Here is a 13,062-nt window from a genome sequence, read left to right as displayed (position 1 = left end):
ATAATAGTGTTGCAACATATTAAAAAAAAGAAATATAAACGAATGAATTAAAAAAATAGAATTAAAATTATTTCGAAATTTAATTTTCGAATTGTAAATAAATTAATTTTTTATTTTATTATTATTATTATTATTATTATTATTAAAATTATTATTTTATTATAAATATAATTTTATATTAATTTTTATTATTTTAATGATTTATCGAATATAATGAAAAATCTTTCAAATAAAATACACTTCTTTTCTTTTATCTTCAAGTTTTATCAAAACGTGTGTACCTCTTAATCATCTTTAAATTCAATGTATCTAATCTATATTTTTATAATGCATCACGTTTTTTTTTTAATTTAAAAAAATGTTAATAAAATTTTTTTTCTGGAAATACGAATTATGAAAACTTATTGGAAAAAATTTGCTATAAAAATTTCGAATTTATTAAAATTCGTTTTAATAAATAAATTCTTGAGATTTTATTATTAATTAAAAAATAATGAGTTTTTTTTCTGTATTCATTGCACTCTGTGTGTACATTATACTAAATGATGAGTAAATAAATCTTTCGTAAAACATCGCGTAAAAATGGAAATTCGAAAAAAATACCGGAAATAGACTTGATGTGAGGTCATAATAAAACTCAAAGGCTTGCATTTTTTTTTTTTCAAACCAGTTTGGAATATAAATTTTGTCTTTTTTTAAATGTTTGTAAAAGTTAAAATTTAATATATTTAAAAAATAAATTTGTTAACGGAGTGTTAATTAATTTTCTTTAGATTTTTTTTTAAATTTTATTTACAGGAAAAAGAAGTTTTATAGAATCGTTTGTTATTCTTTTGCATGTTTTTGGATTCGTTAAATGACGTCTTTAAAATTATTAGCTTCCGGGTATGAACTGTAGTGAATAATTTAAACGTTTTTCCTTGTATTAATTGTTATTTTATAAACTTTTTTTTTAACTATTTGTTTGTTTTTTTTTTTAATTGCTTTTCAAAAAATAGAATTTTGAAATTTTTTTTTTTTTAATAAATAAAAATATTTTTTTGAATTAAATTTTAAACAATATTAATTCAAGGAATAAAAAATTGGGGACTTTTTTTTTAATTAAAAAAAAAAATATTCAATAGCAAATTTTCTTTTAACATAAAATGATTAAATAGAAGAAGTTTCCAAGCAAAATACTTTATGAGAAGAAAATTCTCAGAAATCCCGTGCTTGTTGGAATCATTCCCACCTTGATCAGTGATAATTGTCATTAAATTGCGAGGCTGCCAAAGATACGTCAGAATACACAATTTCTGGTATCACCTATTAATTTTACTGACAATTATCAGCTTATAAAGTACAAATTTTAATGATGCAAATTTTTTTTTTAAATTATATAAATTATTATCGCAATTGTTATAACTATATATGTATAATTTAATTTATTTTTTCCAATTATTTGTTTAATTTGCTATTATTTAAATTTATTATGTTTTAATTTATTTTCAAAAAACAATAGAATTTAATTAGCAATAAATTATTGTCTCCTCAATGCGTGTATAAAATTATAAAATTATGTTAACTTGAAAATGCTTTATAAAATGAAAATAGAAATTCAAGGATTTTACAAATCAAATATTCCTTTTCTATCGAATAGTAAAGGAAGATTTATTTCACGGTTATTCTGAAGGAGGACGAATTTTCTGCACGCGGAAGTTTAGTACAAAATTAATTAGACATCGAAAATTATTATTTTGCGTTTTAATTTTTTTTTTATTTGGATATTTTTTTCTAATTGTATTTTTATTATTATTAATATTATTACTGTTATTGTTGTTTTTCGTATTATTATTATTATTATTATTATTATTATTATTATTTTTTTTAGGGAAATGATTTTATATTATAATTTTTTTTTTAGTGTTATTTACTGTTATTGTCCTCTCTCAAAATAATAATATCTTAAACAGGTTCCAAAGTCCATTTACTTATTTAACTGTCTATGAAATGTTAATTTCTTTACAACCGGTATATACATAGCTTAAGTATGACATGACATTTCAAAATAGATCAATTTCTGTATCCATCCATCCTCGAAAAGTTCTACACTTTTATGTAACAAAAACATTCTATGACTAATGATTTAATAATTATTAAATTAAATTCAAGAATTCTATTATTTAATATTTATCAAATTAAGAAAAAAAAATGTGTGGGCTCTCAACACGAGAAGGTCAATTTATTAAAATATTGATATTGTAACAATTAACTCTCAATATGGGGAAAAAAATATGCGTATAGAAAATTGACCTTTTGCTAAGATTTTTTGTTTAAAAAAAAAAATTATTTTTATAATATTACATTTAATTTTAAAAAATATTTTCTGTTTTTTCTTATATATTCTGATATTAATATAATAACTCTCGTAATATAAAAGTATTTTATTTTATGTAACTTATTTATAAACGGGAAAAGCGCTTTTTTATTAAGTTATGGATTTTTTGTTATTTTATTTTTAAAATAAGAGAATTTTTATTTTTTCAGATAATGTTTTATAATTTTTTGTAGAGATTAAAAATTTTTAAATATAATTTAATTTTATAAATTTTTAATTAACTATAAAATTATTATACCTCTCTAAATATATTTTTTTATATTTAAAATATAATATAAAAAATATATTCTATAAAAATTAATATATTAAGAAAAAAAAAAATGTTGTGTCAATGTTGCTCCAAATTATATAAAAAGAAAAAGTGAAACAATAAAAAGAATAATATAATAAAATATTATATAAAAAATTAAAATTATAATAATTTAATTTAATTTTCCAGGTTTTACACGACTGTGTGAAGGCGAGAAGAGAAGTTGAGTTACATTGGAGGGCATCAAATTGTAGACATATTGTTCAAGTTAAAGACGTTTATGAAAATTCATATAGTGGAAATAAATGTTTACTGGTAGTTATGGAATGGTAAGTGTTTAAATATTTTTATTTTATTTTTTTAAATATATAAATAAATAAAATATAATATTTTTTATTTTCGAAACATTTAAATTTGAATTTTTTTATTTTTTTTATTATTATGACGATTTTTTTTTATTATATTTTTAGATTTAGATTTATTTATAAATTTTTATATTTAAAATATATATATATATTTAGAAAATTTGCATTATTTTAATTTCAGTATGGAAGGTGGAGAACTTTTCCAAAGGATACAAGACAGACAAGACGGACAAGATGGAGCTTTCACAGAACGAGGTATATAAATAATATTTAGAGATTATATATTTATAAAAGTTCCTTGAACTTGGAATGATAAAAATGATTTTTTTTTTCAAACTGACTATTTTTTTTTTAATACAGAAGCAGCACAGATAATGTACGAAATTTGTGTGGCTGTTAAACACCTTCACGACATGAATATTGCTCATCGCGATCTCAAACCAGAAAACCTGTTATATTCAAAACCAGGTAAATGCGAAATTTTATTTATAGCAAAAATTTATAACGCATGATTGAAGAAATCAACATACATTTATATATTTTCTTAAAATAAATTTCAACGACTAAAATGAAACACAAAAAATACACAATATTTCTCTCAAAGTGCTATTATTTGGATGAAAAAAAATTATTTAAATTAAAATTTTCTTTTTTTAGATAGTTTAGGAATTTTAAAATTGACCGATTTTGGATTTGCGAAGGAAACACATTTGAAAGACACACTTCAAACGCCTTGTTACACACCCTATTATGTCGGTAAGATTGTAAAAAAAAAATTTTCATATTTTTATTTAACAAAAAAAAATTTGTATTTGTATTAAAATTTTTTTTTTATCTTTTCAAGCGCCTGAAGTTTTGGGTCCAGATAAATATGACAAAAGCTGCGATATATGGTCTTTGGGAGTAATTATGTATATATTGTAAGTAAAAATTCATAAATCTATTTTTTTCTCTTCTAAATATAAATAAATTTACATTCGTTTTCTGTTTTTATTTTTCATAATTTTTACATGGCCTTATTTTATTTTTTAATATAATTATTATAATAATTTATTTGAATTATTAAAATTTAATTTTTGTTAATTAACAAATTATTATTATTTATTATAAATCAATTTTAATAACACCTTGTAAAAATTATTAAAAATAAAAAAAAAACAGAAAACGAATACTTTAGTTTTTTGTTACCTAAATAAAAATGATTTTTCAATTTTCAGATTATGTGGATTTCCACCGTTCTATAGTAATCATGGATTGGCAATATCGCCAGGAATGAAGAAACGAATAACATTAGGTCAGTATGATTTTCCAGCTCCTGAATGGTCCCACGTCAGCACAGAAGCTCGAGATCTTATCAAAGGAATGCTGTGCACTGATCCAGCTCAAAGGCTACAAATTGCCGAAGTAATGCGCAACAAATGGATCTCTGTAAGTATTTTAAATATTTAAATACTTAGGAAAAAAAAAATCTACTCAAGGAATTTCAATTATTTTCTAATATTTTCATTTACGAAGTGGATAATTTTATCAAGAAACTAAAAATTCGATTTTTAATTACAAAATAAATTTTTTTTTTCAGAAACACACGGAAGTTCCAGCAACGCCTTTACATACAGGACGAGTTTTAAGAGAGGGTGAGGAACTTTGGCCGGAAGTTCAAGAAGAAATGACACGTTCCTTAGCGACAATGCGAGTTGATTACGATACAGCTAATTTAAAACAATTGGATAATACAAATAATCCACTTTTAAATAAACGAAGACGAGCAAAACAAACGGCACCAGTTCCTCCGGCAGCAAATGTGAGTCCAGCTTCCTAGGGGGAGGTTCAAAATTCATCGAATTCAAAATGGATTCATTTTTTAAGACGATGCATCAAATGCATCATTTTTGTTATAAGAATCGTATTCTGATTTCTATTTTATTTTTTTTTCGTATTTTATTTTTGGTTACGAAGACTATAAACTGCCGATGAAAAGCTTTAAAGCAACAAAAAGAGAGATGTAAGTACTATATATTCTTGTCGAAAAAAAAAACCTTCTCTTTAATATTTGAAATTATTTTTTAAAAATAGAATTTTCGAAAATCAAATAATTTATTTCATTAATGGAATCTATTGATTATTATATTTTAAAGATAAATTTAATTTTCAAGTTTAATTATTTAAATAAATAATTATTATTAATTAATTTAATAATAATTTTAATTAATAATTAAACGATAGATTTATAATTCTGTCCTTATAGAGATTTTTGGAAGTGCCTAAACTGGATGATCTATATACAGCGACAGATTTTAATATTATAAAGAAATTAGATTTGTTCACGAAAAAAAAAAAAAAAAACGCTTGTCATCATTGTGCTACTTAAATATATCATCGTATAAGTAAAACTTAAATTGTACATTGAGATTAAAACAGAAATTGCTCTATATAATAATATGCTATGCATACGAATATATAATTTTTAAATCACGTCAAAAAATTAAAAATTACAGGAAATTAAGAACAAATTAGTCACAAACTGTAATAATTATTCGAAATTAATTTTTCATTAACTTGGTAATGAGAAAAAAAACGTACAGTCCAAATGAACAATTATTATAATTGACATTCTATTATAATTGAAAATAATTAATTATAATTGAAAAAAGGGTCAATTTTGTAAAAAATAATATAATTTTCTTAAAAAATTATTAATTAAAATAATTTTAAAAAAATAGTAACTGATGTTAAGAAAATTAATTATTCCAGTCTCAATAATCAAGTGAACGAAACTTATACATTAGTTTCATTATTATTAATTAAATATTATTAGTCATTAATTAGTTTTAGAGTAAAATTATTCTTTTTGACTTGTTTTTAAAGTCAATAATGACATATTTTTAAGTTCCTTTTTAAAAATTATAATTTAAATTCAGAAATATATATTAAGGTTCAAGATAAGGTGCTCAAAATTTTTTAATTGAATAAAATTTTAGTAAAATAGTGAGTATTCTTTATACAACGAAAAAAAAAAGTTAATTTACAAACTTTTACAAACAGAATTTGTTAAAAGTTACAAAGAAAAGACAAAAAGAAAAAATGACCATAAAAGCAATTTCTGCATAATAATATTATCAAAAAATTGAATTTCGATTTTAATTTTCAATATTGAAATATAAAAATCTGAAAAATGTTAGAGGAAAAATTATTGTTTTAAAATATGTTTTTCCTTTTTTTAAAGAATATAAAAAAAAATTACATAGTCAATATGACAATATTAAAATATATGTACGTTATATGGAATATCAGATTTAGCCGTCCTTTAATAACTAATTTTTTTTTCGAAATATAAAAAAATTACTTGAATCTACAAATATAAAAATTTGATGTATTGATGTTCTTATCAATTTTTGCTTGTAAAAAAAAAGCGCTTTCAATAAATTTACAAAAATAAGTTGAATATAGTAAATTAAAAATGCAAATATAAATAAAATATATATAAGCAAATAAAATGGCGAAATAAATTAATATTAAAAATAAAGAATAAAAAGCAATAAAATTGACAAAAAATGTAGAAAAAATAATGAACACTGACTGTGTAAAGAATGAACTTTACGGCAATTTTAAAAAAAAATATATAGTTTTTATTAATGACGTTAATTTTTAATGCGTCGTACTTGATTAATAAGATATATATTTTTTTGCTGATATAATATTGAAATTAAGAGTGATAGTTAAAAACAAAGAACAATGTGTAATAAAATAGATTTTATCTAAAAAAAAAATAAATAAATAAAAATCATTTTTGCGTCTTAGATTAAAAAAAAGAGATAAAAGTGTGCATTTAAAATATAGTTGACAATAATTACAACACATTTCATAATTTACAAGATCATATAACATTTTATGCAAACATTTACTGAAATTTTTATTTTCAACGCTAAGTGACTTGCATATAATATATATTATTCATAAAGAGTCAGTTTTTTTTTAATTATTTAAGAATAAAGTATTTACTTTAATTTCATTTATACTCATTATATTTAAAATATTTCTTTATCGATTTAAATGCAATTTAATTAAATTTTATTCTTCATAAGTTCATTATTTTAAATATTGTTCTTTTATCGACTATGTACTATTATTATTATTAAATAATAAATACGAATATTTTGTATAGACGTCATTTATAGTGTTATGAATAAATTCAATAATTACACAATTGAATATTTTTATTTTATAATTTTGTAATTTTCCTAATTAATTCCTCTAAAATTTTAAATTAGTTACAATATTTAGTTTGGCTTATTAGTAAAATTGTCATTTTTCCCAAAATGTCAATAAAAAAAAACATTTTTTTTCGGAGCAATTTTTGTGTTTAAAATTAAAATGACATTACCGACAAAACAAGCTGTGAAGTTTCCCCCTATTGACGTTATGGGTCGCTTCCGCTTTCAATTTTCTCAAAAGATGGCTAGTCTTTTCTCGGCGAGTGGCGTGTAGATTCACGACCTTTTCCCGTGTAGGGATCGTGATTTTTTTTTCTCGCTTGGAATTATTTAGAAAAAAAAACAAAAACCGGCGTTACAAACGTGGTATGAAAAATCATTCAACACAATTTTTTTTTTTTTAAATAATTTTGATTCTATAAATATTATTTTTTTCTGATCTGTGGAACAAAAGTGATAAAAACGTTTGTATGTGTATATGTGTGTGTGTGTGATTTTCTTTGGCATCTCTCGAGTCCACTCCCTTCAGTCTCGACCAGGAACGCGTTGGCAACACTGACGCCTCATACACAACTCCAGATGGTTTATCTCCAGTGACTAAACTCATAACAGTAAACGTGTTTTTAAAACCGGCTTTATACGCAAAATGTAAATTAAAAAATCGGGTAAGAAAACCCGTTTTCAACAAATTTTTTTTCAAGTTGTTTTTAGTGAAAATTTCTTTTCCCAAGAAAAAAAAAAAATGCTTCATTTATAAATTTTGTGTTTCATTGAAAATTTTTCGTATTTTGTTTAATTGTTTATAAATTATAAAAATCCCTTTGTCTTCAATATCGACATTTTTTTCGCAAAATGGTGTGTGCGCTCAAGTTTTCTTTTTTTTTCGTGTAGGCAATTGTGTTGTGTTAATAAACACATAGTAGGGGGAGTTATTTTCTCCTTTCTCGTTTTATTAGTTGTAATTTGTTTAATATTTCTTTTAAAAAAAAAAATATGTTCTTTGTAAATAACACACTTGTGAATCTTGTTGGAATCCCATGAGTCATTGATTAGTGCGTGTATAGTATACATCTTTGCAACTCTTGGATGATGATGATGAGTGACTCATTTTTTTGGAGTCTTGATGACTTAAGATGTCAAGTGACATTTATCTTCGTTGATTAGCTTTGTCTCAAGTAGAATAAAGCAACGTTTAGTTCATTAATATCGACCTAATTAATCGCCGTCTCAAATTCCAATACACGTGTTAAAAAAAACCTTGAGAGTTGACATTTTCCCAAACGAATCATTTTAGAAATAATTTTCGCAATTAAAATCGAAAAACAAAAAATTGCATTTAAAAATAAATTGGGAAAAATGATAATTTTAAACAAAAAAATAGAACAAAAATAGTGTGAATTATAAATTATTTTTAAATATAAAATAAATCCTAAAACTTAGATTTAAAAATATTTTTCTACTTGTGAGTAAATTCTTTATAAATCTACTATATGTGGGTGTTTAAGAGTATCAAAAACATAATGGTTCATTGTTAAGGATTTTCTATGGTGCGGATTAAGGGTCTTGATTACTTGTAATATTATCTCTCTTTATATATATATATAGAAAAATGAGTGTAAAGGGAAACAAAAGAAAATATTTGTTCCACAAAAGATTAAAATTTTTAAATAATTAAAAAACATTTTTTTATTTAAAATTTTTTTTTCAGATTCACCAAAGAATATATTATTACTACTAAAAAAAAAGAAAACAAAAGAAAAATAGGAACTGAAAAACAATGACAGAGTATAAGCTCGTTGTCGTAGGAGCTGGTGGTGTTGGGAAATCAGCACTGACTATTCAATTAATACAAAATCATTTTGTAGATGAATACGATCCTACTATTGAAGATTCATACAGAAAACAGGTGAGAAAATTTTCGAGATCATTTGAAATTTATTTAGCAAATTTTTTAAATTAATAATAAATATATTTTCTTTCACAGGTAGTGATAGATGGTGAAACATGTTTGTTAGATATTTTAGACACAGCCGGTCAAGAAGAATACAGTGCAATGAGAGATCAGTACATGAGGACAGGAGAAGGATTTTTATTAGTTTTTGCAGTTAATTCTGCTAAAAGTTTTGAAGTGAGTCAATTTTATGTGTTTTCGATTCTTGAAAATTAATTGACCAAAAATAATTTATAAAAATTGATATTTTCTAAATTAAAAAATTTAATTAAAAAAAAAATTCTTTTTACAGGACATAGGAACCTATCGCGAACAAATAAAAAGGGTAAAGGATGCAGAAGAAGTGCCAATGGTTTTAGTAGGCAACAAATGTGATCTTCAACAATCATGGGCAGTGAATATGACACAAGCAAGGGAAGTTGCACGACAGTATGGAATTCCATTTGTTGAAACCTCTGCCAAAACGAGAATGGGAGTAGATGATGCATTTTACACTCTGGTAAGTGAAAAAAATGATACTTATTTTATCCTTGATGAAATTTTTCAAAAAACCTTTCTAAAAAATATTTTTTTTAATTCCAGGTCAGGGAAATACGAAAAGACAAAGAACACAGAGGCAAAGAAAAACGAAAACGAATAAGAGTTGGAAGTTCGGGACGTCGAAGGCCTAAGTGTTGTATTCTTTAAAAAAAAAAATCGACTTGAGAAAAATCACATTAAGGAATGGAAAAAAAAGAGTGCAGTGTAAAAAGCTTTAGAAATACTATTAATTTTTTTTTGTGCACATTTCGCAGCTTCGAAACAAAATGCACAAATTTTTTTTTTTTGAATGGTGCACAAGAAGAAGGAATTCGAATCAACCATAAATGTAAGACATTGTACAATACAAACATACGTCTTCACTCATAGTATTAACTCTTACAAAAAACAAACAAACAAACTGCTTACATGACTAAGAGTCTAAAAAAGCGTTTATTAGTAATCGAATGTGACTTAACCCTTGATCAAAAAAAAAAAAAAAACACAAATAAAAATAGAATAATTTTAGTCTTTGCGAACAGTGATAATTTTAAGCCACAGCTTGCACAAATTGACTATTTATACATATAAAAGCTTTAAGTGATTATTGTATATTTTTTATACAAACTATTTTTTTAATTAACTGTTGCATTCAAATCAAATAAAAATTGCTCTCATTTATATTCACAAAAAAATAAAAGAGAGTGACTATTATTCTTGATAAAATGCAAATTTTGATATTACAATATTTGACAATAATATCTTAGTGATGATTATAAGATTTTATTATTCAATTTTTTAATTACCATACCCTGCGATGCGCTTTTTCAAGTTTTGCCATTATGTATATTAACTGAAGCGATCAGGGGTTAAGAACTTCAATTCAAATAATTCTTTTTAGTATATTAAACGCGCAAATTTTTAATGATAGTGTTTGACTAGAAATTCAATCAAGTAATCGCACATATAATAATAGCACATGAGATTTGTGTCAAGCATTTTTGCAACGTTTGAAAAAAAAAAAATCATAAATATTGATTGCAAAAATATCACTATCATTCATTAAAACTGATAATTAGAATTAATTGAATGTACTATTAGTTGAAACTGCCATTATTTAGAACTAAAAAATTGTTTAATAACAGTTTTAATTAATGATGGAATTTACTTTGAATCAAATTTAATTTAGTCAATATTAATTTGATTCTATTTTTTTCCAATCAAAATAGAATTTAAACGTTGCAAATTTTAGCTTCATTAATTTTAACGATTTTTATCAATTGTGACCATTTTTTTTTTTTTAATTACGAATTTTATTATAATATAACGAGATTCAAAGCCAAATTTTTTTTTTAATCGAAACGTTCAATTGTTTATTTGTAAAAATATTTAGATTTTTGATTAAAAAAAAAAAAACAAATTGACAAACGAAATTAGACGTGCTGTTTAGTTTTATTTTTTTACCGTGAGAAAAAAAGGAAAACACGCTTTCAAATAAAGAAACGAAAATAACAACTCGTTTCTTGTCGATATTATTTGATATCGAGTTGCAAAGACTGCGCTTTGAATTTTCAAATGATAATCGCGTCTGTTATAAGTTATAAATGTTATCTTGCGAATCCGTGGATCTAAACGTTGAATGATCCAAGTTGTTTTTAAGGTTTATTAAGGAAAAAAAAAAGAAAACTTAATGATCTCTAAATTTTTACAATTATATTGTAGATACGAAAGTCTTCGTTTTATTGATATTTATCTAATGAAAATGTTTTTTTTTTTAAAGCAGTTTATAAACTGCAGAAAAATTACGTTTTTCTTTTTGTATAAAATATATCTTTCGACAGAGTTCACTTTAAAGTTTAATTTTTATTTTATAAATCATTCGATTTGTTATTAACCCATTCGTGACAATTTTTTATATTATTATATCATTATTATAAAATTTCTCAATTGTGAAATTTTATTGAATTTTGATTTTAATATTTTAGAATATTGATAGTGTTATTTTGTATATGTAAATAAAAAAAATACGTTTTAAAAAGAAAAAAATGTTACGAATGGGTTGACTCGATAATATTAATTGTATATGTAGTAAATGAATAATGCCAGATTTAAAGTGAGGATTGTTCTGCCTATTTTTAATAACTGTTTGATGCACGCTTAATATATATATTTTTTTTTTTGAGGCTGAATTAATAATTTAAAAACAGTAAAAAAATAAATTATGTTACCCATTAAAAAGTAATGTCAATAAAATCTGAATTTAAAAAAAAATTCTTAAATTAAGACACACTTTTTGAATTTACTGGTACTTAAATTAAGAAAAGCTTTTTGTCAAAAAAAAATTCAGAAAATTTTGTTGAATTACAATTTATGATGTATTAATTAAATATTTTTTACTGTTTTTTTTATCACACTTTGATTATGGCAAAATTGTTATACACAAATTTAAATCTTTCGTCAACTAGGGTTTACTAGGGATTAAAATTTTTTTTTAAATAATCTTTCAAATAAGTGTAGATATCGTTTTTAATTATTATTATTATATTATTATTATTATTATGTTTAATGAAATGTGAAGTGAAAAACTTGTGTGAAAGTATTCGACTAAACGTTTTTTGAAATATGTATGTAAATCCTATTTCAATTTATGCTCATATTATATATAAATACATATATATATAAACTTTTCCTCGAAAAATTTCAATATCTTTTGTGTTCATTGTGGAAAGTTCAACGAGATTATCTTTCTATAGTTGGTCATATTTAATGACTTTTAAAAAAGTCACAGCAACGATTCAAGTGTAATAAAACTACTCGTAAGAATAATAAAACAGAAACGTTTGTACACGTATATAATTGTTATTTAATTAAGATTTAAATATTACTCACCATTGACACGAAATCTTGGGGATAGACCACTTTTTTTTAGAATTCATTGAACACCTGAAAAAAGAAAGCAAAAATGTAATTTTTATTTGTGATCAAATTTTTTAGCAAAAACAATTTTTTAGCCGCCATATTGGATATAAAAAAAATCTTACTTTTATTTCATGAAATTTCGAGAGCAGATTGTTAACTATCACTGATTTTTTACTAGTATTTAATACGAAACATGATAATATTGAAGAAAATCGCGTTTTAATATAATAAAAAGTTAAACATGATTAACACGGAAATGGCAAATAATGTTCACTATTGTCACTGCACATGCAACATTTTTCAATTGAGAAAAAAACTATTAATTTCACCAATGCACTTTGATCACTTTTTGGTTATATTAATACAAGGGAATCGATAAATCACTAATTCAGACTAAATCATTCACTAATTTTCGAAAAAAAACCCGGCTTTTGTAGGAGGAAAATACACACGACGCCATGTACGTTACT

The 13,062-nt window shown here is 23.1% G+C and overlaps 2 protein-coding genes and 1 long non-coding RNA gene across 5 annotated transcripts in view; 2 read left to right on the top strand and 1 right to left on the bottom strand.

Moving 5' to 3' along the window:
- The window catches only part of LOC127288649 (MAP kinase-activated protein kinase 2), an 8,592-nt gene extending 3,049 nt beyond the window's left edge, over positions 1-5,543 (top strand). The window contains exons 3-9 of the mRNA XM_051316245.1: positions 2,817-2,956; positions 3,174-3,247; positions 3,353-3,460; positions 3,650-3,748; positions 3,837-3,912; positions 4,210-4,420; positions 4,572-5,543. Of these exons, the coding sequence (XP_051172202.1) occupies positions 2,817-2,956; positions 3,174-3,247; positions 3,353-3,460; positions 3,650-3,748; positions 3,837-3,912; positions 4,210-4,420; positions 4,572-4,811 (948 nt within the window). The 3' untranslated portion in view covers positions 4,812-5,543. The remainder of the gene's footprint in view (positions 1-2,816; positions 2,957-3,173; positions 3,248-3,352; positions 3,461-3,649; positions 3,749-3,836; positions 3,913-4,209; positions 4,421-4,571) is intronic.
- The window catches only part of LOC127288654 (uncharacterized), a 19,784-nt gene extending 6,722 nt beyond the window's left edge, over positions 1-13,062 (bottom strand). Inside the window, exons 1-2 of the long non-coding RNA XR_007844071.1 lie at positions 12,715-13,062; positions 12,563-12,616 (exon numbers count right to left, since the gene is read on the bottom strand). This is a non-coding gene — a long non-coding RNA (uncharacterized LOC127288654). The remainder of the gene's footprint in view (positions 1-12,562; positions 12,617-12,714) is intronic.
- Positions 7,440-11,093, top strand: LOC127288652 (ras-like protein 1). 3 transcript variants are annotated; one of them, XM_051316250.1, is made up of 5 exons: positions 7,440-7,569; positions 8,912-9,109; positions 9,188-9,331; positions 9,447-9,653; positions 9,737-11,093. In XM_051316250.1, exons 2-5 carry the CDS (start codon positions 8,981-8,983, stop codon positions 9,839-9,841), a joined length of 585 nt encoding a protein of 194 aa, XP_051172207.1. In that variant the 5' UTR covers positions 7,440-7,569; positions 8,912-8,980; the 3' UTR covers positions 9,842-11,093. The 3 variants fall into 3 exon arrangements, with proteins under 3 accessions (XP_051172207.1, XP_051172208.1, XP_051172206.1); XM_051316251.1 differs by lacking the exon at positions 7,440-7,569 and adding an exon at positions 7,620-7,851; XM_051316249.1 differs by lacking the exon at positions 7,440-7,569 and adding an exon at positions 7,621-7,868.

The sequence above is a fragment of the Leptopilina boulardi genome, unplaced genomic scaffold (assembly GCF_019393585.1).
Source record: "Leptopilina boulardi isolate dan_hultmark-lab unplaced genomic scaffold, ZJU_Lbou_2.1 LbouV2_392, whole genome shotgun sequence".
In the NCBI taxonomy this organism is placed as follows: domain Eukaryota; kingdom Metazoa; phylum Arthropoda; class Insecta; order Hymenoptera; family Figitidae; genus Leptopilina; species Leptopilina boulardi.
The sequence above is the reverse complement of the archived record's forward strand: the minus strand, read 5'-3'. Positions and strand labels throughout refer to the sequence as shown.